The sequence below is a fragment of the Coccinella septempunctata genome, chromosome 4 (assembly GCF_907165205.1).
Source record: "Coccinella septempunctata chromosome 4, icCocSept1.1, whole genome shotgun sequence".
NCBI classification, from domain to species: Eukaryota; Metazoa; Arthropoda; class Insecta; order Coleoptera; family Coccinellidae; genus Coccinella; species Coccinella septempunctata.
In genome coordinates this window covers 68,026-88,146 of record NC_058192.1, presented here as the reverse complement: position 1 = coordinate 88,146, position 20,121 = coordinate 68,026, and the positions used below count along the sequence as shown (strand labels likewise).

The 20,121-nt window shown below is 37.6% G+C and overlaps 5 protein-coding genes across 10 annotated transcripts; 3 read left to right on the top strand and 2 right to left on the bottom strand.

Annotated features, from left to right (window-relative positions):
- Positions 1–363: 363 nt before the first annotated feature.
- Positions 364–3,464, top strand: LOC123312532 (eEF1A lysine and N-terminal methyltransferase homolog). Its single transcript, XM_044897007.1, has 10 exons — positions 364–503; positions 560–682; positions 771–916; positions 967–1,253; positions 1,313–1,575; positions 1,727–1,910; positions 2,111–2,306; positions 2,571–2,873; positions 2,928–3,056; positions 3,188–3,464. The coding sequence occupies exons 1-10, from the start codon at positions 412–414 to the stop codon at positions 3,460–3,462; spliced, it is 1,998 nt and encodes a 665-aa protein (XP_044752942.1). The 5' UTR covers positions 364–411; the 3' UTR covers positions 3,463–3,464.
- On the top strand, positions 3,456–6,663 carry LOC123312533. 3 transcript variants are annotated; one of them, XM_044897010.1, is made up of 7 exons: positions 3,456–3,587; positions 3,641–3,883; positions 3,972–4,271; positions 5,466–5,661; positions 5,743–5,940; positions 6,117–6,377; positions 6,434–6,663. In XM_044897010.1, exons 1-7 carry the CDS (start codon positions 3,555–3,557, stop codon positions 6,547–6,549), a joined length of 1,347 nt encoding a protein of 448 aa, XP_044752945.1. In that variant the 5' UTR covers positions 3,456–3,554; the 3' UTR covers positions 6,550–6,663. The 3 variants fall into 3 exon arrangements, with proteins under 3 accessions (XP_044752945.1, XP_044752944.1, XP_044752943.1); XM_044897009.1 differs by having other exon boundaries at positions 3,464–3,883; positions 6,117–6,371; XM_044897008.1 differs by having other exon boundaries at positions 3,464–3,883.
- Positions 6,664–6,738: 75 nt separating this feature from the next.
- On the bottom strand, positions 6,739–12,655 carry LOC123312531 (SUN domain-containing ossification factor). 3 transcript variants are annotated; one of them, XM_044897004.1, is made up of 8 exons: positions 12,538–12,655; positions 12,355–12,482; positions 12,078–12,302; positions 10,971–11,370; positions 8,998–10,515; positions 8,211–8,516; positions 7,909–8,146; positions 6,739–7,585 (listed from the first exon to the last, which is right to left on the bottom strand). In XM_044897004.1, exons 2-8 carry the CDS (start codon positions 12,408–12,410, stop codon positions 7,206–7,208), a joined length of 3,123 nt encoding a protein of 1,040 aa, XP_044752939.1. In that variant the 5' UTR covers positions 12,411–12,482; positions 12,538–12,655; the 3' UTR covers positions 6,739–7,205. The 3 variants fall into 3 exon arrangements, with proteins under 3 accessions (XP_044752939.1, XP_044752938.1, XP_044752940.1); XM_044897003.1 differs by having other exon boundaries at positions 12,355–12,649; XM_044897005.1 differs by having other exon boundaries at positions 6,739–7,579; positions 12,355–12,649.
- Positions 12,656–12,768: 113 nt separating this feature from the next.
- Positions 12,769–19,850, top strand: LOC123312535 (transcription initiation factor TFIID subunit 10). Of its 2 annotated transcripts, XM_044897013.1 has the most exons (4): positions 12,769–12,789; positions 19,144–19,368; positions 19,418–19,591; positions 19,670–19,850. In XM_044897013.1, the coding sequence occupies exons 2-4, from the start codon at positions 19,255–19,257 to the stop codon at positions 19,775–19,777; spliced, it is 396 nt and encodes a 131-aa protein (XP_044752948.1). In that variant the 5' UTR covers positions 12,769–12,789; positions 19,144–19,254; the 3' UTR covers positions 19,778–19,850. The 2 variants fall into 2 exon arrangements, with proteins under 2 accessions (XP_044752948.1, XP_044752947.1); XM_044897012.1 differs by lacking the exon at positions 12,769–12,789 and having other exon boundaries at positions 19,106–19,368.
- Positions 18,108–18,954, bottom strand: LOC123312534 (oligosaccharyltransferase complex subunit ostc). Its single transcript, XM_044897011.1, has 4 exons — positions 18,910–18,954; positions 18,641–18,829; positions 18,514–18,587; positions 18,108–18,460 (listed from the first exon to the last, which is right to left on the bottom strand). The coding sequence occupies exons 2-4, from the start codon at positions 18,777–18,779 to the stop codon at positions 18,224–18,226; spliced, it is 450 nt and encodes a 149-aa protein (XP_044752946.1). The 5' UTR covers positions 18,780–18,829; positions 18,910–18,954; the 3' UTR covers positions 18,108–18,223.
- Positions 19,851–20,121: the final 271 nt, after the last annotated feature.

The following is a 20,121-nucleotide window of genomic DNA, read 5'->3' as shown; positions in this document are numbered from 1 at the left end:
TGAAATAATCTTTGATCGTGAAAAACTCGCGCATAACGTCACCGATCTCTTTCAATAGCGATTGCTCTGACCAGTCGAATGTTACGCCAATGAGTATTAACTCTGGTTACGTTCATGTCTGTGCCGTTAAATGAATTTCGTAATTGAAATGTAATACTTTTGTCTCTTGAACTTGACTTGTTTTCCTCTATACTATTTGTAAAACGATAAATTCCAAATTAAATTCACAGAACACGCCCCCTTGACTTACTTTATGATTAAATTATGAAGCGTACAAACTTGCCGTCACAGAACACTGCCGTGATCTATCAGTGTTCATTTCATTCTACTTTGTGATTTAACCCATAGACAAATGATTTAACCTTTATAACCATCTCGATCAAAATATAAAAAAATAAACAACAATTTATAATGAATCTTCTCCCTAAAACTAAAGAAGAGTTCAGTCGAACTGACTATTGGGACTCCTTTTTCAGAAATAGAGGATCGAAATCATTCGAATGGTAATTATTAAACAAAATCCATTTTGTGTGAATTTCAGTTCATTTTTGATTTTTAGGTATGGAGAATATCACGATCTTTACTCCTACTTAAATAAATATATTAAAAAAAGTGATAATATTCTTATAACGGGCTGTGGTAATTCTGACCTAGGTGCTAATCTTCACGATGCCGGATTCAAGTAAGTGAATTCTATTTAGGGTACTGGCAACTGAAAGAACGTGTCAATTATGTGTAGAGAACTATTATCTTTAACATTTTCTTTTTAGAGATATTACTAATATTGATACTTCAAAAGTTGTCATCAAACAAATGAAGGAGAAATATAAAGAGAAAACTAGCCTGGCTTACCTTCAAATGGATGCATTGGATACTACGTTTGAAAATGAAAATTTTAATGTGATACTTGATAAGGGTAAATTAAATACTCTCTGATTGATCACAAATCTAATTGACTTTTCACAGGAACCTTAGATGCTCTAATGCCTGACTGCCATGAAGCAACACTTAAAAATATAAGAAAATATTTCGAAGAAATAAATAGAATAACAAAAATTAGTGGTAGATATATTTGTATATCTTTATTACAGGAACATATACTGCAAATTATATTGGAATATTTTCCCAGTAATAACTGGATGTTCAGAGTAATCAGATGTTTAGAAGCAGAACAAAATGCAGTGAATAATGGGGAAAAACTAACACCTGTATTTATCGTTATATGTATAAAATTCAAATCATTACAGAAACAGGTTAGTCCATATGGGTTTATTAAAAAAAAATTTTTGTCTAAAAATGATCGCTATTGTAGATTCTTGAAGTGAATATGAGCTCAAATGACAAAATGCAGCGATTTGAGAGCATTGATCAGGTGAAAGAGGCTGTATTAAACACACAAAGAGCCTTATTCATTTGTTCTAGTTTGCAACAAAGATCAATTGAAGCTGAAAATGAAGTTAGTTTTGATTTATATGAGGCTGATAGTTCGAAACTGAAGTATACGGTTTATGTTGTTGATATTATACCTGATAAAAAAAATACTTCATATGCTGCTTTTATTGTCCCACAAGGAAGGTAAGAAAATTCTTCTTATGGCTTTTGATATATCCTAAGGATTAATTCTTATGTAATGAATCACTTCATAAGGCATTGATTGGCCTGGTCAATACTTGATATGTATTTCGGATTCCAGTTTTTTCACTTTAATTTTAAAATCAATTTCTAGGGAATCAGAATGGCTTTTTTCAACAAAAAATGGGAGAAAGAAATTAGCTTCAATATCCCGGTGTAATAGATTACTGGTAGTTACAATGCATAGAGGCCTGAACTACGGGTCTATTGAAGACATACAGAAGGACTTGGGTGATATTATACGCGATACGACACCAGTCAATTCTAAAAACAACAAGGTTAGATACTTCCTATACCAAATCAAAAATATTCAATGCAACTTGGATGGTTGAAATTCTTCGTCAGAATAATCTGAAATATTTACGGTGTGGATTTCAATAACTGCACTGGTTAATTGGTTCCTGCTCCAAATGAGCCTATTACAGTTTATCAATCTTTCGATCGTTTTTCAGAGAATAAAAATATGTTATTGTTTCAGATTCCTTGCTTATCTCTAGGAGAAGATGGAATTGGAAGTCGTCAGGTAATCCATGAAGGTTTCACGAAAACCTCTGGTGGATATATAATTGAGGATGTGGAAATGGAGAAAAAAAAATATAGGAGGCTATATTTCCTATCGAATCAGCTCGTTATACAATCAGAAGCTAAATTGATATCCTATAAAAATAGAAAAGGTTTGGTGATATATATTTAAATCGCATCATGAAAGAATGAATAATAATAAATAAATAAGGGTACTAAGGAACTCACTTTGGCCATTAATACATCTTCCAAAATTTCACATTAAGCGTACCCTTTTGAAAAATCTGATTAAAGCGTATGAATTCTGCAGGAACAGGCGTTAGTTAACAAGTAGTGTCATAAGGAAGATTTTTTTTTTTGAATTACACAACTTATATTGATATATCCAAAATACTACATGCCTTAATATATTGTAGGCATTCTGAAAGATAAACCAGATCTCACTAATCTCACATGTACGCATCACTTCTATATGGTACTGGCAGCTTCAATTGCATGCGATAATGAAAGAAATGCTTCTGTGGCAGTGCTAGGAGTCGGAGGAGGTGGATTGTGTTCCTTTTTGAATAAGTACAAATCGAAAATGAGGATCATCGGCGTTGAAATCGATCCTGAAATCATCGAAATAGCAACAAATTGGTTTGGTTTACAGAGGAACAATACTCTGGAAATTAGGTGTCAAGATGGGCTTCGATACTTGAAGGAAGTCTGCGATGAAGGTATAGATACATGTCAAAAATGATAGTACCTATTTTGATCATAATAAATTTCAGGAAGCACATTGAATGCGGTCTTATTCGATATCGATAACAAAGATTCTTCTATAGGAATGAGTTGTCCACCAAAGGAATTTTTGGAAGAGGAGGTTTTGGATAATGTCAGAAAAATCATAGCCGAAGCAGGTAGATTTGTTTTTATTAAAACCTGTGTTTACAAGGAGGCAGAGTAATCCTTCCAATCGATTCTGAACTGTATTCCACTTCCTTTCTATTTCTTGCCTGTTTATATTTTCATCAAAAAATTATTTTTACAGGTCTTTTCATACTAAATATGGTTATAAGAGATGAATCACTACTTGAACCACTTGTGAATAAATTGAAGGAAAAATTCAAAAGGATCTCGTCTTTCAAGAATGATGAAGAGTTAAATGAAATATATATATGTAGTAACAGATCTTCTGAAATTTCAAAAGAACAATTGACAGCAGCTGTGAATCAGTTGAATGCTTATTTTAAGAAAAACAACAATTCTGACCAAGTACTTGATTTAAATCATGATATATTGGACAAATATATAAATATAGTATAAAACATCTTTCATTATCACATCATACTTCATACCAGCTTCTAGGTAACCGATTATTGTTTTCTCTAATGTCGCACTGACAAGAAAATTTATGAATGGGAGGAACTTGTTCAAAAAATTCTACGGAAGTATATTATTCCACTTTGTAGCAATAAGTTCTACTGTTATCTTCATATTGCAGGTGCCAATGTTACAAAGACTCTGCTACGATATGTCCCCCGTGCATTCGTCAAAACCTATTTTCATATGGTTCCTGGGTTTACCCGGTTCCGGCAGAACCACCCATGTTCATTTACTTTGTGAAAAATTGGGACTTGGAGAAATTCCAGTTGTGGATTTGCTGACAATGGAGAGCAAAATGGATACGGACAGGGGAAAGATAATTAGTCAGGCTTTGAAGGGAAAAATCAGCAAAATGCCAGATGTAAGACATTCTTCCAATTTTCGAGGAATTTCCGGTTTTGCTGTTTTCACTAATGTGGGTTAGGTTATGATTGACGTTCATTTTGAAGGAATTGGTTGTAGACTTGATAAAAGAGGCTCTCCTGTCAAATTCCATTACAAACCCCCGTAAGGGTTTCATTATAAATAACTTTCCGAGGAGCAGAAAGCAGGCAAAACTTTTCTTGAAAGAAATCAAAGATGTGGATGTAATCTTTTATCTCTTTGCCGACATGGCCACACTGATCAACAGACTTCAGGGGAAATATTCTGAAAGGCCTGAAGATGAGGAGAATTTTAAGAAGAAAATAGTGAATTACGCCAAAGAAGTTAAAGAAGCTTTATCTGGAATGAGAGCAAAAAATGAGAAGGTAAATTTAAAATCACTTCATAAGAATGAGAGAAATGAGTGGAAAAGTGAAGGAAAATATTTTATTGTGTGATTGTAGATGTTGTTAAAGAGCCAGATTTGAGCTTCAGATCGGTAGCGGAATGTCTAACATAACTGCTAGATCAGTATTTTGGGAAATAAATCTCTGTCAGTACAAAATTTCGAAAAAATCGGTCAACTTTGAGGAGCTGTAACAGCCAGAAAAAAAGGCTGAACATAAGCTGATTTTTTTTATGATAGATTGGTTCTTTGCCAATAAAAAAAACCAACTTTCATTCATCATTCATCTCCCTTTGTTGAGATCATCTCCTGTTATATTCCTTCGAGCCAATTGGGATTTCCGGTTATATAATCAGCGTTGCCTAGGCTTCCATCCTAACACAAAAACTCGATTTCGAAAATCTCGATTTTTTGGGTCAAAAATGAGCAAGGGGTTAGACTCCCCTAAAATTACCTATTTGCTACTCTGTCTAAAAATCAGGATGCTCTATTACTATCTAAGGATATGGAGTGCATAGATTTTGATTTGAAGATTCTAGAAAACCAACAGAATTCTGCCGAAAGGATTAATTTTCAAGTTATGGTCAATAGAAAATGGGATATTTTGAAAATATGATGAAAGTAAGAAATGTGGAAATGTATTATTCCTAATAGGGCACAAATCTGAAGTTTTGTGGACCTTCTGTGCGACAATTTGTTGCCATGCATAATTTATCCTTTTTCTGAATAGGTGTTCACTGAAGCTCCCATCACCACCGTCAATTCGATGCTCATAAACGTAATTTACGAAAGAGCCGATCGCTGATGCAGAACAATTCATGCCAACTATGTGATTCTTGACAAGAAAATTGTTCAAAGGATCATTTGTGCATCATCAATGTTGTTCCAATTTTGTTAGTGAGATGTTGGTAATCGCTTCTTCCGTTAAACTTTTTCTGGCGTTTTGTATATGTCATGGTTGTGTTCTGGAATATCGCAGGATGAATTATTTCAAAATAAAATCTTGCTACAAATCGGAATTATCTCGTATTGGTTTGAAGAATGTCAAGAGTCTCAGGGTGAGTCATTATATCATTGAAATGCTTTCATGCGCGCTCTAATCTTCAATGACAAACCCGCCTACAATTGAAAGGCACCTTTTTTGATCTTTAGAAATAAACTTCTACTCTTCTAGGAGTGCGTCCAGTTTGCAAGGGAGAGAAATGGGTTAGCATTTAATTTCAGTCCTCGGGAAGTTTCTAAGGTTATGGTTCAAACAGAGAGCTATTTTGAAAATTGTCAGGTTTTGGGATGCCCAGAAGTGGGCAACAGTTCCACATTGATACCGGATGAATATTTTGATTACTACAGTGCTTTTGGGAACATGAACAGTAAGAAGAATCTACATTCTATAGTCTTAAAGATTTCCACACACCAATTTCAATCTGAATAATTTTATCCCTTTTTTTTAGCTACTGTGAATGCTACCTGTATTAGTTCAACAGGAATTTTTACAATAACTCAAAGTAAAGAAAATAACATTAAATCAATAAACCACTGCCAAAAATTAGGTGGCGACTTGGCCGACGTTTTGAGTGAAACCAGGACTAAACAGCTTGCAAATTTAGTAAATCTCACGGTGGACTCTTGGTATAAAGCTAGTTATGTAGGTAAAGTAAACAGGTATTTTCTTGCATATAGGGGACACTAGGGGCCAAAAAAACCTTTTTGTTCAATTCATCATAAAAATCTTTCAAAATTTTCAACTTCTGAATTAAATAGGGGCTCAAGGACTTGATTGATTGCATTCTGTAAAATAATTATCTCAGTATATTTTCACTCAAAGGTTTAGACGACTTGATAAATAAAGGGCATTTCCAATCATCCAATGGAAATCAAATACACTGTACTCGATACCGTGCTTGGGGTCCTGGACACCCTTGGACCAACAGAAGAGCGGGAAACTGCGTCGCTTTACATTCTGATAAGACGTGGAAAGTTACCCCATGTGATGTCAAGCTCACAGCTATTTGTGAATTTTTCCCAGAGGGACCTTTAGTTGACGAGTTTGACGAGGGGCACTTGTGTGGTGGACTGTCGAGTAAAAGTATATTTGAAATAAATAATTGCAGCAGTTTTAGAATTTCGTCCTTTCGTTTTCAGGGAGAAGGAAGAGATGTTTAACTGACAAGAAATTACTCGGTAAATTGATAAAAAGCTCTGGTAGAAAGGATAAATGTGCACTTCTGAATTATGATGAAGGTTTAATCCAAAATTGATGAACTTGTACGTTGAAGTGAAAATCTGAATGATTGTGTTTAAAATGAGCACCTGAATAATTATGATACATGTATTTTACAATAAATTTTGCAAATTAAACTCAACAATATAGATAGATGGAAATAATAATAATAATCCAATAACAATAGCTATAATGGATACAATACATTTAGATAGGCTCAATTTTCATATTTGGTGGTATAAATAACAAGATAAAATAAAAATACATATATACATACAACAATGGCGATTCCTCAAAACGATGATTGCTAAAGTCTAGTCTATTGATCAGTCTTCAATATGTGAACAATACATTATAATGATTATGAAAATTTCTACAAATTGTAGAAAGTTTTTCCGAATAAATCAATCTGGCAAGTCAAAAAAAGTTACAATTTCAACGACTGAACAAGTTGTATGAAAATTTCAATTGTCCTAAGTTATAACTTTGCCAAGGATTACAATTTAGCAATAATTTGCAGGGGAATGATTTGAATCAATATTTTTCATTCTGATATTTAATTTAATTGGTGATAAATGCTTTGTAAACTGAACTTTTCATTAATTTTCTCATATATTTGACTGTACGTGGAGGCAGCACATTTAAAGTAAAGAATAATTAAATCTTTTACCTTGAAAGTCTAAGTTTTATATATTATGTGAAAACATTTTTCAAAACGGTTCTGAAACTTTTCCTCTCCTTCTTACGACTACCCTCTTCTGATCTGTTACTTGATCGTCTTTCCAAATTCTTTAATTCTAACTTTGGGGAATTTTCCACAATTTCCATTTCTTTAGACATGCTATAAGGAAAGTCTTGATCTCCATTGATATTTGGCTTAATGTAATGACTAGAAATTCTATGGGCGCGCCTGTCGACAGCGGTTTTTGCATAATGCGGAACTTCTTTCTCCAGTATTGTTGCAAAGTGATCTAGAGAAGAGTTCTCACTTTCATCTAAATCTACTATTTCTATTTGCCTGTGATTTTCTTCCACCCAGTCTCCAGGATTTGTGTTTACACCAGCACCTGGAACTATTTCTTTGAATGTTGAAATCATAAAAATTTTATATTTTATGAGAGAAAAACTCAACCTTTTGCGTTTATATCAGACAAATGGTGAAGATTTCAAGTAAACAAGAGCCGATTCATTCATTCATGAATGTGAAAGGATTATCCATTCATTTTTTCAGTGTTTAAGAGAATAGAAATTTTTTTTATTCCTAATCTTCAGTTTTTTTCAATATTTGAAGGTGCAAAAAAAAATACTGCAAGAAAGGTAAATAAGGAATTCAAATATAATTTTATTGGTGACTTGTTTTGCATTAATTCGAATATACTTGAATGAATGAACTTACGATGCGTTGAATCCTGTATAGTATCATGATTATTCACCCTAAAACCATTAATATCACATTCATTAATGGAATTTGAACGTTTTAAGCATTTATTGCTCCTTTTCCTTCTCCTTTTTTCTAATGACAGTTTCCTCTCTTCCGCCATAAGGGAAGATCTCACTATTTTGAGTGCTTGATCACTTGGTCTCCTCACTTTCTTCTTTTCTTTGCAGGTTATTATATCAATAGATTTCCTACGCTGTAAAAAAATTGAGAGAATAATTGCCCTATCCGATTTTCCCATTAAAATAAACGATACACACCTTAACATCTTTTGGCAAATCAATTGTATTTTTTTTTCTTTCGCTACCACATATCCAGAATACGCCGCAAAAAATTGTAATCGTTGTAAGAAACCAAAAAAGAAAGCTCGGCCATTTCTCTAGAGTGATCATCAAGTTCTCTAAACGTTCTTCAAGTTGCTTGTCTTTCTCCTCCATTTTTTTTCGCTCTTCCAACATAGAATGAATGGTTCTCTCAAGATTCTGCATTTCTTCTACTTGCTTCTTATATCTTCTGCTGAGTTCTTCGAGATATTGACTAGAAAGAGAAACATTTCTCTCTAACGCCTGAAAATAACATTAATATTGGATATCAAACCATCAATTATTAATGCCTTAGAATTTTGAAATGAAATGAACACAAACAGCCAAAATGATTTCATGTTATTTGAAAGATAACTATGTTTTATTACTTCTATTTAAGCCTTGTTTTTATTTGCAAATCCAAACAGTAAAATTCCCTTTATAGAGCTATTTCTAGAAATAACGTTTTAAACAAATCGCAAACGGTATTGTTGGCAGTAAGGTGAGTAGAAGTGCATCTAGATGTGAAAAGTATTTGTGTAATAATTTCACCCACATTACAGCCATGTACTTGTCTATGAGACATTTCTGTTCTATTCAAGGTAGGTGAAGGTTTACTTATTGTTATTTGATTTGAAAATTAATTTTTCAACTTCAATTATGGATTTTCATCAATTATCAATCCAAGATTTAATTGAGTCTGTCGTCAAAATGGTAAATGATTTATGGTATATAATATTGGTACCTTAATCCTGTTTGACAGTCGTAGAAAAACAGATTCCTTCTGTCTATCGGCCGGATTGTTACCAGATGAAACAGGTGGAACGGTGGATGGTCCATTTTCACCATTGATGTCAGTCATGAAATGTTCCATCTGATCCATGCTCTCAGGGGGTTCAGTGCTCACGTATAAATTTTGTCCGTTTGCGTCTCCAACATCTTGAACGTCTCCAAAATCATTTATCAAAATTTTTGACTCTGTGGCTCCATTGACTTCGCTGGGAGGAGAATCAACTTTGGTAATGTGATTGAGCAGTTCTTCCGTTTCGCTACCGCTCAAGATGTTAGAAGATTCGATGGAGACGTCCAAAGTGACCGTTTTCGTAGGTTTTATACGCGAGGTATACTCGAGGCTCGTCGAACAGCTAACTTTGGGCAGTTCTACGTTGTTTGTTAAATCAAGTTTTAATTCGTCTGTAGGTCGGCTCTCGCTGTTGTTATCCGGTAAAACGACGTCCACAGATTGTTCAATGCCGGAGGTGATTTTCGACATTCCTATCACGCCAATGTCGACGTTTTCCTCGACCAGACTTTTCGTAGAATTTGGAAATTGCTGACTGTTGTTCAAGACGGCTCTGTTCTCGGAAACCGCCACATTGTTGCATATGGCAGCTAAGAACTTATCGGTAAATAGCGATTTGACGTACAGACAACTTTTGTCGCAAATCGAAAAATGATTTCTCACGGGGTTCATACTTATGCCGAAGTATTGGCATACGTCTGAAGCTATCAAAGATTCGCGAATGTACGGTACTTGTGCCAATTTGTGGATTTGGTCGAATTTACAGCTCAATAATTCGTAAACTTGACCGAATAAGAGATCGCTACAATTGCCACACACGATGCTGTGTCTAGGGGTGGAACAGGTGTTGATCAAGGGCGAATATTCAAACTGAACTGTAGGGTCATTTTTCTTGTTTGTTTCGTTACTTTTGGTACTCAATACTTCCGCGGCTTTCTTGATCATGGAATAGACTGCGTTCGTGGCGGAATTCAACATATTTTTTGTTAGACCATCGGAATACATTTCTGAATCGTCGTTATCGTCCATGTCGTCGTCGTCCACCTGTGACAATTCTTCTTTTTGCAGCACTTCCAATTCGGAAATTCCATACACTCTGAACAGAGAAATGGGACAATAATGCTGAGCTCCGTGATGAGACTTAACCTCAACTTTTATGTATCTTCCAAATAAGTGTGGATTCAAGTCAAAACTTTGTACATCCCTCTCATCTTTTGCCATGAACTGGCCGACTGTTGTCCATTCTCTGCTTGGAAAACGATCTCCAATAGATACAGTAAACTCTTTGGGAGTCGACGAGAATAATTCAAAATTCGCTATATCAATCTTTTTTGCTTGGATTGCCTCGCACAGTTCTACTATGAACCAAATTCTGTTTGTACAAACGTTTAATTTGTATTCTTCCCTCGAAGGTGAGATAACCGAACTTGCACTTACAGCCTCTGGATTAGCAGCTACCACCTAAAATATTCATTGACATTGTTTGGGTGAATTTAATGTGCTCAATTGTCATTGTCCTTTATTATGGAAGTTTTGACGGCATCCTCACGTCTCCCTAGATAGCTCAGTGGTAGAGCACCTGACCAGCAGTCAGGGGGTCATAAGTGCCACTCTGGGAGGTACTTTTTTCAAAATTCATTTCTTGTCTGCATGCCGTCAAAACCTCCATCATATTTTAATTTTCAGACACTAAAACTATCATCGTTATTGTCCTTCATCTTTGAAAATCAAAAGGACCAAAAAATTTGAATCAAGTAATTTTATTCGACATAATAATTGGCAGAAATAATGTATTATTTATCAACAATAGATTCGCTATTGGCATAGGAAATGTCAGAAACTCATTTCAAGATGTTATAAATACATACCGTTTCCTGAATTGAAAAATAAATTACTTATTTGAATTAAAAACTGACCTTTGCTCCACAATCTGGAGAAGCATAATTTTTCCAACCCAATTTAACACCAGATCCCAACTTTCCATTATTCCCAACATTATTAGATTCATTCACGAATTTTTTTTCAGCTTCTTCCATTCTTTTTTGAGCCCACTCGGAAAAAGACGGAATTTCTTCGGGAGTATCTTTGGTTTTATTAAGTAAAACAATTGTACCATTACTCAGTTCTTCTCCATCAGAACTTTTTTGATCTATGCTAATAGTTTCCGAGATAGCTTCTTTAACTCCTCCAGTTGTGTTGTTATTGTTTAATTTATTGGAATTCAAGGCGGTAGATAGTTTTTCTGCCTCATTTTTCATTTCTGACGTTATGGTTTCTGGTAGGGATAACACAACTGTTGCTCCTTCTATTGTTATGCTAAAAGGGATGATTCTATGTCATTGAAATAAACTGATGTGATTTCATAAGGAAGTTTGAAAAGATGAAGAAAATTCTTCGAAACCTTTCAAGGAAACATCGCTAGATACCAGGAAAACCAAAGAGTAGTTATCTGAGAAATGTTTTTATGTATGTACGAGTTGAAAAGGCAAAGATGGAAGTATGAATTTCTGGCAAATCCAAACAGATAAATAGGAAATGTGACTAAAAAATACTCCATTATCAGAGAGTATTCAGTAACCAATGTGACCAAAATATGTAGAGCCATAATGATTGAATACCTACTAATGGACTATTAAAAATCCCATCATAATATAACTCATGAGTTTAAAAAATTCAAATAACACACTACCAAACAATAACCACATAAAAAGTACATTCACATTCAGAAACCCATTTAAATTATCATTTTTAATTAGGAAAATGTAAATTTATAAGATAACTTAGATCATAAGTGGATGATTAAATCCTCCAATCCTACGTCCATTTCAACATGAAAAAATATTCTTAGTGGAGCATGTGTTCATTTATAACTCCCAACTTGGGTGATGTGAGTAAATCAAAATAATTCTATATGGCCTGAGAATATTGCAATTATAACGCAAAATATTGTATAACAACTGCAAAGGTCTTGTAATTGCATCAGCCAAGTAATAACATTCAAAGGTGATAAGGTGCCCACTCACTCATTTGAAGCTGCAACATTTTTAGATGCTATTTCAGCTAAAACTCCAAGAATATCTTCCTTCCCATCAACATTAAATATTAATTTGTCCTCATCGATATTTGTTTCTTCATTTGTACCTGTCAAATCTCTTTCCTCATAATCATTTGAAACTGAAATATTTTCAGAAGGAACGAATGGTGTTTTTTCAGTCTCATCTTGAGCAGAACATATACTTATTAAAAAACTGAAAATTTACAGGATAACACTATGAAACAAAATTTTAGAACAGGCATTACCTCATAAAACATATGATACAAACAGCTTTTCTGGAGTAAGTATTTATTCTCTTCATATTATGTGTAAATCATTCTCAAGCAGATATGTTTTAATATAACGAATGAAACAATTTCTGTTTACAGTTGACCTGTAATAAACGCAACGTATAGGTAAATATTTATGAAGAATTCAGTAACTTCCACATATAAGAGAGAAACTTCTCTTCGTTCCCAAAATATTTAAGGATTTTAAAGAAACCAAATAGAAAAATTCACTCATTTTTTCAGCATAGAATCTGTGAATTCATTCATCTGTGGCATGCACAGATTACAGAGTAGAAGCAAAGAGTTACTCTTGGTAGAAGTTACTCTTTGGTAGAAGTGTAGTAGTGGTGGCATGGCAAGTGGAAACCACTGACGTGGTCAAAGATAGAGTTACCTACTCTGTAATCTGTGGTTAACTATAATCTTTGGACGTGGTATGGAGTCATGTATTCTTTGGTTCTGCGATCAAAGAGGAATGCCCATTACTACCTTAACTACCTTAAGAGTTAAGGTAGTAATGGGCATTACTACCTCAACTACCTTAAGAGTCATAGTTACTTTTAATTCTTCTAACTATAACATTCTGACGTAGATATACTCCCAGAAAGTAACTATGACTCTTAAGGTAGTTACTTTTAATTTTTCTAACTATAACATTCTGACGTAGATATACGCCCAGAAAGTAACTATGACTCTTAAGGTAGTTAAGGTAGTAATGCCCAGACTACTACCTTAACTACCTTAAGAGTCATAGTTACTTATAATTCTTCTAACTATAACATTCTGACGTAGATATACGGCCAGAAAGTAACTATGACTCTCAAGGTAGTTAAGGTAGTGATGCCCGTAACTACCTTAAGAGTCATAGTTACTTTTGTGTGTGTGTGTGTGAGGGATTTTTGGGTCTGTGTGCGTGTGTGTGTGGGGGTGCAGGGTGTGCGTTTCGAGTGTCGAGTGTCGTGTGTCGAGTGTCGAATGTCGGGTGTCAAGTGTCGAGTGTCGTGTGTCGAGTGTCGAATGTCGGGTGTCGAGGGTCGAGTGTCGGGTGTCGAGTGTCGGGTGTCGTGTGTCGAGTGTCGAGTGTCGGGTGTCGAGTGTCGGGTGTCGGGTGTCGAGTGTCGAGTGTCGAGTGTCAGGTGTGGAGTGTCGAATGTCGAGTGTGGGGTGTGTGGCGTATGTGTGTGTGGGGGTGCGTGTGGGTGGGGTGTGAGTGGGTGGGGTGTGTGTGTCTGTGTGTGGGTGTGTGTGTGGGGTGGGTGTGTGAGGGATTTGCGGGTGCGTGTGCGTGTGTGTGTGTGTGTGGGTGCAGGGTGTGCGTTTCGAGTGTCGAGTGTCGTGTGTCGTATGTCGAGTTTTGAGTGTCGTGTGTCGAGTGTCGTGTGTCGAGTGTCGAGTGTCGGGTGTCGAGTGTCGGGTGTCGAGTGTCGAGTGTCTAGTGTCGAGTGTCGGGTGTCGAGTGTCGAGTGTCGGGTGTCGAGTGTCGAGTGTCGAGTGTCGAGTGTCAGGTGTCGAGTGTCGAATGTCGAGTGTGGGGTGTGTGGCGTATGTGTGTGTGGGGGTGCGTGTGGGTGGGGTGTGAGTGGGTGGGGTGTGTGTGTCTGTGTGTGGGTGTGTGTGTGGGGTGGGTGTGTGAGGGATTTGCGGGTGCGTGTGTGTGTGTGTGGGTGCAGGGTGTGCGTTTCGAGTGTCGAGTTCGTATGTCGAGTTTTGAGTGTCGTGTGTCGAGTGTCGTGTGTCGAGTGTCGTGTGTCGTATGTCGAGTGTCGAGTGCCGTGTGTCGAGTGTCGAGTGTCGGGTGTCGAGTGTCGGGTGTCGAGTGTCGAGTGTCGTGTGTCGAGTGTCGAGTGTCGGGTGTCGGGTGTCGAGTGTCGAGTGTCTAGTGTCGAGTGTCGGGTGTCGAGTGTCGAGTGTCGAGTGTCGAGTGTCGAGTGTCGAGTGTCGGGTGTCGGGTGTCGAGTGTCGAGTGTCGGGTGTCGAGTGTCGAGTATCGAGTGTCGAGTGTCGAGTGTCGAGTGTCGGGTGTCGAGTGTCGAGTATCGAGTGTCGAGTGTCGAGTGTCGAGTGTCGAGTGTCGGGTGTCGAGTGTCGAGTGTCGAGTGTCGGGTGTCGAGTGTCGAGTGTCGAGTGTCTAGTGTCGAGTGTCGGGTGTCGGGTGTCGGGTGTCGAGTGTCGAGTGTCGAGTGTCAGGTGTCGAGTGTCGAATGTCGAGTGTGGGGTGTGTGGCGTATGTGTGTGTGGGGGTGCGTGTGGGTGGGGTGTGAGTGGGTGGGGTGTGTGTCTGTGTGTGCGTGTGTGGTGTGGGTGTGTGTGTGGGGTGGGTGTGTGAGGGATTTGCGGGTGCGTGTGCGTGTGTGTGTGTGTGGGTGCAGGGTGTGCGTTTCGAGTGTCGAGTGTCGTGTGTCGAGTGTCGAGTTTTGAGTGTCGTGTGTCGAGTGTCGTGTGTCGTATGTCGAGTGTCGTGTGTCGAGTGTCGAGTGTCGGGTGTCGAGTGTCGAGTGTCGAGTGTCTAGTGTCGAGTGTCGAGTGTCTAGTGTCGAGTGTCGAGTGTCGAGTGTCAGGTGTCGAGTGTCGAATGTCGAGTGTGGGGTGTGTGGCGTATGTGTGTGTGGGGGTGCGTGTGGGTGGGGTGTGAGTGGGTGGGGTGTGTGTCTGTGTGTGCGTGTGTGGTGTGGGTGTGTGTGTGGGGTGGGTGTGTGAGGGATTTGCGGGTGCGTGTGTGTGTGTGTGTGTGTGTGTGTGTGTGTGTGGGTGCAGGGTGTGCGTTTCGAGTGTCGAGTGTCGTGTGTCGTATGTCGAGTTTTGAGTGTGCGTTTCGAGTGTCGAGTATCGAGTGTCGAGTGTCGAGTGTCGGGTGTCGAGTGTCGAGTATCGAGTGTCGAGTGTCGAGTGTCGAGTGTCGAGTGTCGAGTGTCTAGTGTCGAGTGTCGGGTGTCGAGTGTCGAGTATCGAGTGTCGAGTGTCTAGTGTCGAGTGTCGGGTGTCGGGTGTCGAGTGTCGAGTGTCGAGTGTCGAGTGTCGAGTGTCGGGTGTCGAGTGTCGAATGTCGAGTGTCGAATGTCGAGTGTGGGGTGTGTGGCGTATGTGTGTGTGGGGGTGCGTGTGGGTGGGGTGTGAGTGGGTGGGGTGTGTGTCTGTGTGTGCGTGTGTGGTGTGGGTGTGTGTGTGGGGTGGGTGTGTGAGGGATTTGCGGGTGCGTGTGTGTGTGTGTGTGCGTTTCGAGTGTCGAGTGTCGTGTGTCGTATGTCGAGTTTTGAGTGTCGTGTGTCGAGTGTCGTGTGTCGTATGTCGAGTGTCGAGTGTCGTGTGTCGAGTGTCGGGTGTCGAGTGTCGAGTGTCGGGTGTCGAGTGTCGGGTGTCGAGTGTCGGGTGTCGAGTGTCGGGTGTCGAGTGTCGAATGTCGAGTGTCGAGTGTGGGGTGTGTGTCTGTGTGTGTGTGTGTGTGTGTCTGTGTGTGTCTGTGTGTGTCTGTGTGTGTGTGTGTCGAGTGTCGAATGTCCAGTGTCGTGTGTCGAGTGTCGGGTGTCGAGTGTCGAGTGTCGAGTGTCGAGTGTCGGGTGTCGAGTGTCGTGTGTCGAGTGTCGAGTGTCGGGTGTCGAGTGTCGGGTGTCGAGTGTCGAATGTCGAGTGTCGAGTGTGTGGCGTGTGTGTGTGGGGGTGTTTGAGGGTGGGGTGTGTGTGTGTGTGTGTGTGGGATGTGTCTGTGGGATGTGTGTGTGTTTGTGTGTGTGTGTGTGGTGTGCGTGTGTGGTGTGCGTCTGTGTAGGGTGTGTGGGGTGGGTGGGTGTGTGTGTGTGTGTGTGTGTGTGTGTGTGGTGTGTGTGTGTGGTGTGCGTCTGTGTAGGGTGTGTGGGGTGGGTGTGTGTGTGTGTGTGGGGTGGGTGGGTGTGTGTGTGTGTGGTGTGTGTGTGTGTGTGTGTGTGTGTGTGTGTGTGTGTGGGGGGGGGGGGTGTTATGACCTAACAATTTTTCATACCTTCAAGAGGGCATAAAAGGAAAAATAATTCACTTTAAGAAGAACGGATTGCAGTTTCTGATAGAGAAAAGCTCAATTAATCTATATTCTGAATTTCAAAACGATACGAAAAAAAAAAGCATTTTGGTCGAAAATTTTTCATGATGTTATTATAGTCTTGGGTTTTTTTCGATCGAAATCGAAAATTCAAGTTTCAGATATTGAAGTGTCGTACATGTTTTCTGCATAATTCGAGATCTCTGATTCTAAATCTGAGCTCAGTTTTGACGAAAAAAATTTATTTCAGCTGTTATGGCCTACCAATTTTCCCGACATTTTAAAGAGCGTAAGTTATGATGAAAAAAAATTTTTCGATGTTAGGTATTATAACTTACCCGATATTCAGAAGTGGGTAAAAAAAATATCTGATTGAATTATGAATCTTCCCAGAATGTATACATATGTTAATTCAATCTAAATTTTGAAATTCCAGGTGAAATTACATAGGAGTAAGAGTTTTAGTCCAGACCGTCACCGAACCGGTATGCTGTGAAATTATTCAGCAGATCGGCACCGATGGCGGTATGGTCATCACTCATTCATCTTTGAATTGATTTTTTCGATCGACATCGAAAATCCCCTGATTCCATCACAGTTTTGAAGAAAAAAATTATGCTGGCTTGTTGTATTGGATAGAAGATCATTTGAATTACAATTCTTACTAGTTTTTCCAAAAACTCTAAAGACATATTTTCATCGCTTGATCCTTGATTTAACTGAGGTTGGATTGAAGATCATAATAATTTATTGTTTCTAGTCATGTTGGAATATTTTCAAAAATGTCTGAAGAAAATTGTGCTTTTAATCCTTGATCCAGATTGCGTCGGATTGAAGATCAATTGTCAAATATGTCTCTAGTCATGGCGCATTATTTTCAAGATTGTCTAAAGAAAATATTCTTTTTTCATCTTTGCGTCTTGCGTTTTTTTCGATCGGAATCAAAAATCCAACTTTTAGATATTGAAGTGCCATACATGTTTTCTGGATAATTCGAGGTCCCCGATTCCAAATCCGAGCTTAGTTTAAACGAACAAATAATAATTTTGGCTGCTCTTGTACAATAATGATTTTGCCCCTGACAACCAGGATCTGCAACTGCTTATACAAGCAGAGACAAACTGTTGTCTCTGGTAGGATGGTCCATGATTTCATTACCACAGAACAGACTTGACTTACTTTATGTTCATTACAACACGTGAACGTTGTTTCTATGGAGGGTAGAGACCCTCTATAGTTGTTTCTCTAAGCGGTCTTTGGTAGTAGTGTGGTGGTTTCTCCCGAAATCGAGAGCAAGGGTCTTGGAACGCAAATCTATGACTCTTTAGGGTAGCCATATATATGCCGAATTTATAAATGGGTGATAATTATTATTATTATGACTCGAACCAATTTATAAATGAGCATCTTTCCAAAGATGACAGAGCTAACTCCATATCTACAGAACTCTCTGTTTACCTCAGGGGAGTCTTAATTAATATATAAAATAGAAGTAAATTAATTTGAGTGTTTGTAAATACTCTACTGAATTGTCTTCTAGTTTCACCAAGTATAAATATTTTTTTGAATGTAAGCAATACATTTTTGGTTATCAAACAAGTATTATCTCATTAACGTTGTCATTATGCCATTTAAGGCATAGCTAATCACATAATACGAGCGATTATTATTAATCACTTGCATATTTATTTTGGACTTTTATTGAAATAAGTGCACTGTAAAAGAATCTCAATATTTTTAACTCTGATTGGTTTCTCATACACATGTAATATAATACAGTTGAATATAGAATTCAAATGATAGCATTGTATAAGGACAATATTGAACTTATATTTACTAAGATTGTAGATATCCTGGTAACTTCATTCTCATGAATATCCATGTAGTGCTAAAAGAAATTAGCACACATATAAATCCAACTGCAGTTATTAACAGTCTATTTAATTTAGGGGTCAATGGCGAGTGAATATGGTCTAAAATTATGAATCCTAGACCTCCCATTGAAAACAAAAAACTAGATGCTAATCCTTCCATGATATACTGGCCATTTACTCTATAAGGCATGAAAGCTACCTGTAAAATCCCAAATGGTCAGTTCATTATCAGACATATTTTATTCTGCTTACAGGTCTAGAATGGCCATGTTCATCTGTTGTCGATCCAACACTAGGAGGTTCCACTATCACGTCATAAATAATTCCTAAAAATAATAAGTAATTGCGACAATCAACCCCTCAATATTCTCATTCTCACCACCAGTAACCAGAAAATATGATAATAAAACCAAAGCAAATACAGTAGAAGATGAAGGTTGATGTAACCAAGAAGGTTTTTTAATTTTGATATTGGGTACTTCTAAAACTGAATATGGCAGTGTGAAAAAAATTTCCATTTTGTATATTTAAAACAAAGACTGACTTTTTCCAAGAATATCTTTGACTCAGAGACAAACTCTGTCTCTGCTTTGACTCTTTCACAGATTACAGAGTAGTACCAAAGTAGTACAGTCACAGTGTGGACTCTTTCCACAACTTAAACTTGCTGTTCTGTGTTGCTCACCATAAACCAAAGAGGATCTTTGCATAAACCCTTCATACCATAGAGCATAAGCATACTGCTTCCATTGAACTCTAACTTTTTGAGTTCAATGACTGTATCATATAAAAAGGATAAAGAATAGAAGAAGTAGTCTATGCTCATAACCTATTTCCTATTTGTATTCTGTGCTCCATGACCAAAACAAAGTTGTCTTCTGTTCTGTATTGCTCATTGAAATTCATATTATCATTTAGATACAAAGGGGAATAATCTCGGCTGATCTTCGTCAGATATTTGTATTCTGAGAGTTTGAGTTTGTTCTTGTGACGATGAATCAGAATCAGCAACAACCTTCAGAAAAAGCGATTGAAGATCAACAAGAATTGACACTGGGTCAGCCCCTCAGCGATTTCCTCATGCAATTGGAGGATTATCATCCAACAGTAGGAATCCGATCTTTTTTTCTCTTTATACTCCCTAATATCTATTCAGATTCCAGATGCCGTTACAGGTCATATTATGAGAACAAGTGGATTTGAACCAAAAGATCCTAGACTTCTGAGATTAATTTCTATTGCCGCCCAGAAATTTATTTCTGATATTGCTAATGATGCCTTTCATCATTGCAAGATGAGGACCAGTAATAACTCTACCAGCTCTTCTAAGGTATTTTTTCACTTATTCCTTATCCTTTAACTTTCTTTTGATTTATCGAACATTGGCATGATTGTAAACATATTTCAGAATTCAAAAAGTTCTAAGGATCGTCGTTATTGTCTTACCATGGAGGATCTAACCCCTGCTCTTGCTGAATTTGGAATAACTGTTCGAAAACCACAATATTATGTGTGAAACCAAATTTTTATCTTATATAATTATTAACCATATTCAACATTTATATTAAAATTAAATGAACTTCTTTGTTAATATGCTGCTTTTTTAATAAACCCTAAACTTGTATACAAATATGTCAGTAGCAAAAGGATCAATGACAAAGCTGTTACTTAGTATTGTAGTTATTCAGTAATGGATTTGAACAGTCCAAATGGTAGCATTATTTTTCAGTAGAAATGCAAATCACCTTAATGTAAGTAAGTTTAAGTAAAGAGAATATTAATTTGATTTTCATTCATTTTATGCCATTGCTATGTCAGGGGTGTAACTATTTATAAATGGAAGTATGAGTAAGTTCAAAA

Bases quoted from the DNA above. Each gene is read 5' to 3' on its own strand.
- LOC123312532 (XM_044897007.1), top strand. From the start codon at position 412: ATGAATCTTCTCCCTAAAACTAAAGAAGAGTTCAGTCGAACTGACTAT. The intron at 917-966 runs GTAAATTAAATA...GACTTTTCACAG, and splicing joins TAATGTGATACTTGATAAGG to GAACCTTAGATGCTCTAATG. The intron at 1,576-1,726 runs GTAAGAAAATTC...ATCAATTTCTAG, and splicing joins TTTATTGTCCCACAAGGAAG to GGAATCAGAATGGCTTTTTT.
- LOC123312533 (XM_044897008.1), top strand. From the start codon at position 3,551: ATGAATGGGAGGAACTTGTTCAAAAAATTCTACGGAAGTATATTATTC. The intron at 4,272-5,465 runs GTAAATTTAAAA...CTACTCTTCTAG, and splicing joins TGAGAGCAAAAAATGAGAAG to GAGTGCGTCCAGTTTGCAAG. The intron at 6,378-6,433 runs GTATATTTGAAA...TTTCGTTTTCAG, and splicing joins TGGTGGACTGTCGAGTAAAA to GGAGAAGGAAGAGATGTTTA.
- LOC123312531 (XM_044897004.1), bottom strand. From the start codon at position 12,410: ATGAAGAGAATAAATACTTACTCCAGAAAAGCTGTTTGTATCATATGT. The intron at 10,516-10,970 runs GTCAGTTTTTAA...TGAATATTTTAG, and splicing joins CTCCAGATTGTGGAGCAAAG to GTGGTAGCTGCTAATCCAGA. The intron at 8,147-8,210 runs GTGTGTATCGTT...ATTTTTTTACAG, and splicing joins ATTTGCCAAAAGATGTTAAG to CGTAGGAAATCTATTGATAT.
- LOC123312534 (XM_044897011.1), bottom strand. From the start codon at position 18,779: ATGGAAATTTTTTTCACACTGCCATATTCAGTTTTAGAAGTACCCAAT. The intron at 18,588-18,640 runs GTGAGAATGAGA...TATTATTTTTAG, and splicing joins ATATTTTCTGGTTACTGGTG to GAATTATTTATGACGTGATA. The intron at 18,461-18,513 runs GTAAGCAGAATA...GGGATTTTACAG, and splicing joins AACATGGCCATTCTAGACCT to GTAGCTTTCATGCCTTATAG.
- LOC123312535 (XM_044897013.1), top strand. From the start codon at position 19,255: ATGAATCAGAATCAGCAACAACCTTCAGAAAAAGCGATTGAAGATCAA. The intron at 19,369-19,417 runs GTAGGAATCCGA...ATATCTATTCAG, and splicing joins TGGAGGATTATCATCCAACA to ATTCCAGATGCCGTTACAGG. The intron at 19,592-19,669 runs GTATTTTTTCAC...AACATATTTCAG, and splicing joins ACTCTACCAGCTCTTCTAAG to AATTCAAAAAGTTCTAAGGA.